Raw genomic sequence first — 6,356 nt, forward strand, 5'->3', positions numbered from 1 at the left:
ATCAACATGCATTCTTGTGAAGTATTCCTTCCTGCATGAACGATTAAATAGGGGAGAAAGATAGACAGGGAAGTCAGATGAGGGAGTGTTTTCCATCCCTCCATCCCTCTATGTCATTGTAAACGTGGCTCGCATCATGGGCACGGCCTTTATCTCGTTAACACGGCGGCAGGCTTGTCAGTGCCAGCGAGTGTGTCGTGTTCCGCAGCGAGACCCTCGCCACGGTGTATTAATGCCCCCTGTCGCTACTGCCGGCAACAGTTAACCAGGTTTCCCGTCGCGACCGGCAGTCGTTTGTCACAGAGCACGGAGCAGAAGGCCTTGGTTCAGCGGAGTATTAATAGTCTGAATATCAGCAGTCTCCACACAGTGAGGAGCGTTCAAGGGATTACAGCTCCCATCATCCTCTCTGTACCACTGTTTAACACTCAACATACTAATTACATTACCCAATGGAGAAGAGGGAGAGGAGGAGGAGGAGGAACGTAAGGGGCAGGCTCATCTACGAACGGCTCCTCAATCAAATGCGCATTTTAGGAAAAGGCAGGGAGAAGGAAAGGAAAATGACATTGTCAGAAATTAGTTGTGATGGATTTGGTCAAACAGCAGTTAGAGAGGAGAAGAAAAATGAGTTTTGAGGAGTGTGAGGGAGACGTAACGTTTTTTCCCGTTTCCTATAGATTCCTTAAGACTCAATTACAGTGACAGACATGCAGCCATGAGCGATGTTCTTCACATCCACCTGCCTCACAACACGTGTAGAGAAATACCGATACTTTTCACGTTAAACGATGCTATTCGGAAAACAACTTGGGAGTGAGGTGGTTTGTGATGTTATATGGTTCAATAACTGAAAAATTGGTTAAATATGGTTAAAGAACTGAAAAAAATCATCTTCCATATATGCAAACATGCTCAGAAACAAAGACAAAGTCGTGCAAATCGCAAAGCAATTTTATTTACTTTTTGAAAAGACATTTTCACAAGCTCGCATTTGAAATAATACAATTTCTTTGCATAACAAACCACTACAGAAATGCCATTTTAAAAGTCCCTGAGAATTACATATACATATTGAAACGAACTCACTGTGAACGTCTGCATTGCTTCAGAACAGTATTTGATTATAATGCATAAATTCAGTTCTGTAGTAGTGACAGTTTATGAACATATTCCGAGAAATGTTTAATCAACTCTTAGAATTGCATTTCGAAATTCCTGAAACCAAACATGTGAATTCACACCAAAAAGTAGCTGTGAACGTCTCAAGTAAAGAAGATGTCTTTGTAAACCATTTTGTAACAGTTTAGGAGAATTTATACTGTATATTATTAAAGTAAAAATCAAGTTAAAATGTTTCAAAGTTTATTACCAATTAAAACACCCACCATCAGCCCTCCTTTGGCAAGCTTTCTGTCTGTGTTGTATATAAGAATCGCGGCTTGATATGTAGTGGCTTTCCTGTAACAGAGAGAAGAATGGAGAGGAATCGGTGCAAACAATAGTTTTTTCATGTTTTTATGGTTTGGTTACACAGCAGTAACTGAAGTCAAAAGTGAAAGTAGAGGAAACTTTGATATGTAAAAACAAGACAGACAGACAAGAAATAAATAGCACCTGCTATATAATGACAGGAGTAGCTATCGCTCTGTTTTACTGATAGAGGAGTGACACAGGAGTGTGTGATTGTCTCAGGGTGAGTGATAGCACAGAGAGACGGAGGGAGAAAGAGAAGATGCAGGCAGTGACGCATAGAGTCTGGGCTAATTTATGCAAAGCAGAGAGAAGTTTGTCTTGACGGCCACAATCTTTACAGTGAGAGTTAAACTGTCATTCGTTACAATTAACTGCTCTTGGTGTGAATGTGGTTGTGGATGTGAAGGCAAAAGCATTACCTCACCAGGGTTGGGAATAATAAAAAAAAAAAAAGAAAAAAAAAAGTATATATATGTACTTAAACCGAAAATTATTCAGACACAAGATATAATTTTTGATATATTTTTACTAGTGGGTGCAGGACACTATAGTTAATTTATGTAAGTGAGGATAGCAAAATAAAGTAAACTGTGATATATTATATCCAACAACTCTTCACCAGTAAAACTGATAAAAATTTGGGACCAAAAATGATTCAGACACTTTGACCTGACTATGTTTTGCTTAAGTGTTTCTTCTTTAAAGGGGTCATATGATGCGATTTCAAATTTTCCTTTCTCTTTGGAGTGTTACAAGCTGTTCGTGAATAGATAAGATCCCTAAAGTTGCAAAGACTAAAGTCTCAAACCCAAAGAGATATTCTTTATAAAAGTTAAGAATCGTCCTCGCCCTCCTAAAATACCTCGTTTAAACACGCCCCCACATGTCTATGTCACGATGTGGGAAGGGGTGTAACATTTCCATCACACGCTTGAGGTATTCGGCCAAATCACAACACCCTGGATAGCTGGCCAATCAGAGCACACCTCGCTTTTCAGTCTGCCACCGCCGCCGCCATGTTGTGAAGACGCTGTGTGTGTTTCATTGCGAAAATGAAACTACTTTGTTTGGCCTTCCAAAAGAGGACACGACTATGTTTTTGTCTCTTTGCTACGGCCGGACAGGGCATCACTGTATGGTAAGGGGCGTAACATTTCCATCACACGCTTGAGGTATTCGGCCAAATCACAACACCCTGGATAGCTGGCCAATCAGAGCACACCTCGCTTTTCAGACCAATGAGCTTTGTAAAAATCGATGCGTTTCAGAAAGGCGGGGCATAGAGGAGAAACAATAATGTACAGTATGTGGAAAATAATGTTTTTTGAACCTTAAACTGCATAAACACATTTCATTACACCAAATACACAAAATAATGTTCTTTTTAGATCATATGACCCCTTTAAATTACTAATGCAACCTTTTTACACCACAGACTGAACAAAATTAAGCATTGCTTGGTAATTGGTTGACCTAAATTGGTATTATCTAACTGTGTACTTAAATTTAACAACTGACAGCTGACAGCTATTCATCCTAATTCATTACATACCTTTCTATCAAAGTTATCTGACATTATCAAGATGAATTTGTTCTGACACAGTTTAACTCTGAGTTCTTGTCATATTTTATTACCATTTTCTAAACTATAGTCAATAAACTGTGATAATGTGAGAAATGTTGAAGGTGTCTGAATAAATTTAGGTTTGGCTGTATACACACACAAACACACCTTTTTACAACTGGTGTGGAAAGAACAATCTAATAAAATATGCAACATTTTAATGAGAGAATATTAGTGAAGAATATTTTTGAATATAATTGACAATATAATTTCCAATTCATGTTAGGAAGCAAAATTGAAAATAACTGAAATTGAAATAATAAATGAATAATAATAGTAAATAATAATAAATGATAAATGAAAACATGAATAAATAATAATGAAAATTAAATCAATCAATCAATCAATCAATCAATCAATCAATCAATCAATCAATCAATCAATCAATCAATCAATCAATCCTTAAATGGTTGAAGAACCTTACATTTATAGACATTTTTTGTTTGTTTATTACTGTTTTGTTGAAATCTTAAATGATCTCATAATATGACAACATATTTCTTAGGATAATAAATGCAGTAAAAAAAAATTCCAAACATTATCCTTTGTTTCTTTCTCAAAATAACAAAAATAATAATTAATAGAACCGTTAAGGAATCCAGATTGAATCAGAATTGCCCAATTCGCTAAACTTAATGCTATAATGAGGTGAATTTGAGACCAGCACTTTTTCAGTCTTTATGCAGTAGATGATTTCAGGCAACAGGATGAGAAAGTGACATGTGAAAAGTCATGGTGGTCTGGGTGGGCACCTGTGCTATTCTGAGACACAGGGCTGCCATCAATGATCCCAAAGGGGAACTGAGCTGGAACTTGGCATGAGAGAAATAGGAAGTTGGCAGAGGGATGTGTGTGTATGTATAACAAGCATAAATTTGTATAAATATGCAGACATGATACTTGCCATCACTCAAGAAAGCTTTGGAAATAGAAGGAAACCCTACATGCATGAACATGAGCTAAAACGAATCAGAAACATTTTTAAATATTTGCGTATAGAGAAGAGAATGAGTGTATGCCACACTTCAGTATGACCATATGACTGTGAAAAGCCACTGTTAGGGTGTAAAGTCAGAGGTTAATGACAGCAGTTTCTGTTCTGCAGTAACTAATTTAAGAAAGGAAGTATGGAAGCATGAGAGAGAAGAAGACTGAAGAGTTGAAAAGCATTCAAATTAATTAAAAAAAGTTAGAACCAGTTTCTCAGAACCTTTAAGAGAAGTTGATCATTTCTTGCTGAAAAAAATGTCATGCGTGTGAGTTTGTGCGAGGCAAGTATATCAGGTTTGTCTTATTGAGTGTGGAGAGAGAAAGACACTGTTCCATAGGGTGCGGCTGGCGTGTGTGTGTGTGTGTTTGAGGTTATAGGGGCCCCTCTCCACTAATCCTCTATCAGTGAGACAGACATACCAGCTTCAGCTGTGCCTGTCCTTAACAACAAACCTAAATATTAGTAACCCCTCAGTAAGTATTATATACCTCATGTAGCCCCTCTCTTAAATAATATCAACCCCCTTGATATTATTAACCCCATCACTGCGTATTAAGTAGCCCAGCTTCATACTCCATAAATATTTATTATCTCCTTACTCTTTATATATATACACAGTGACCCTAAAAAGTATTTGGACTCTTAAGCCACACTTAACAAGCCGATTTTAAATTTATATGAATCTAGTATCGCAATGCAATGTGGCATCTGCAAACAAATTTCACAAGACATTTTCTAAAATTTTTGGTGTGCATATTAAGTAAATTCCTCAATTTTTACACAGGCGTACCAGCAGAGTAACAACAGGTGTAGTTGTCATCACATTAACTATAGACATTTTATCTTAATTTTTAATAACAATTATCATTTATGTTAACAGATGTCTTTTTGTGAAATGTTTTGTTAGCTTTCTTTAAAGTACCATCTGGTTTTATTTTTAACTAGTGCAATAACATTTATTAATTAAGTGTAGCTTTAGTGTTCATATACGTTGGCCAATGTATCTACTGTATGTTATAATTATTATTTTATACTGAATCTGTTAAATCTGAAGTCCTGTAGACATACAAGTACACACCTTTGGCCTGTGGGCCTGCTGCAGGGGGCACCTTTGGGGTATCAGGGTTCTCTGACATGTCAGGAGAGCTGGACAAGGAGATGAAGGAAGGCAGCTTCTCAGGACCCGAGCAGGACGAGCCCTCATCTGCCTGTATCATGGACTCAGTAGATTGTGCCTGAACTTCGTCTGAACTAAAAAGGCAAAACACCAAATAATATAAGATTAAAATGTTTTATAAAATTTTATTTTCAAAGGAATTTCTAAATAATCATCATGCTTATGAGGGATTTACATGCCTATTCAGGTCATTTCCCTATAATAATATAATTATTCAAATTATGATAATTTATTTTTTTTGACAATTAAAAATCATAAAAGCTAATGTTAGATTAGTTTCTGAACCTGACCTTTTTAAAATGTCTCTAGTACGGGCTTTCTTGGTCGGTCCAAAGCTTGCGTTAGAGCCGGAGCGTTTCGAGCTCTGTCTGTGGTGCAGCTTGCATTTGGATCCACGTGGACACACGCCGGTACTAGAGAAGTCTGGACACACCAGCGTGTGTTTCTTCTTACACTGTGAAGAGAGCAGAACATTCTTAATGCTTTATTTCTTCATATCTAGACAATGGATGATTTATGGTTGGTTATGAACATGTGGGACACTGTCAGGTTAAAAGGAACACACTCTGTAGGAGTGCACTGAAGTAAGCAAAAGTAAGTGTTTGCGTGTGATCACACATCAGTAGGTGCATGTATCTGATATGTGAGAGAAGGTGAGCATGTGTTTGTGTGTGTAAGTGAGAGTAGGTGAGAGTGTCTGTGTGCCTGTGTAATTTGGGCGTAAATTGGTAGCTTCATTCTTCGGGAGACCCGATCCCTCCCACCTGTCAGAGAAGCTAATTATACCCCACTATGGGGTGAGGAGCGCGAGACGCGTGTATTAGTGGAGAGAGAGACTGGGCGAGTGTGGGGCATGTTGCTCCAGAAATAAACAGAGAGAGAGAGAGAGGGAGAGAGAGAGAGGGAGAGAGAGAGAGGGAGAGAGAGAGAGAGAGAGAGAGAGAGAGAGAGAGAGAGAGAGAGAGAGAGAGAGAGAGGGGGGGAGGGAGGGTGTGAGATGGGAGAAAGTTGTAGAAAGTCAACCATCACTGCAGCCCTCCACCAGTGGGGGGTTTATGGCAGAGTGGCCCGACGGAAGCCTCCCCTCC

At 38.3% G+C, this 6,356-nt stretch overlaps 1 protein-coding gene across 1 annotated transcript in view; it reads right to left on the minus strand.

Moving 5' to 3' along the window:
* Positions 1-969: 969 nt before the first annotated feature.
* The window catches only part of zc3h3 (zinc finger CCCH-type containing 3), a 73,718-nt gene continuing 68,331 nt past the window's right edge, over positions 970-6,356 (minus strand). The window contains exons 10-12 of the mRNA XM_016240259.1: positions 5,559-5,722; positions 5,170-5,342; positions 970-1,461 (exon numbers count right to left, since the gene is read on the minus strand). Coding sequence (XP_016095745.1) covers positions 1,391-1,461; positions 5,170-5,342; positions 5,559-5,722 — 408 coding nt within the window. The 3' untranslated portion in view covers positions 970-1,390. The remainder of the gene's footprint in view (positions 1,462-5,169; positions 5,343-5,558; positions 5,723-6,356) is intronic.

The sequence above is a fragment of the Sinocyclocheilus grahami genome, unplaced genomic scaffold, assembly GCF_001515645.1.
Source record: "Sinocyclocheilus grahami isolate Dianchi unplaced genomic scaffold, SAMN03320097.WGS_v1.1 scaffold586.1, whole genome shotgun sequence".
Lineage (NCBI taxonomy): Eukaryota > Metazoa > Chordata > Actinopteri > Cypriniformes > Cyprinidae > Sinocyclocheilus > Sinocyclocheilus grahami.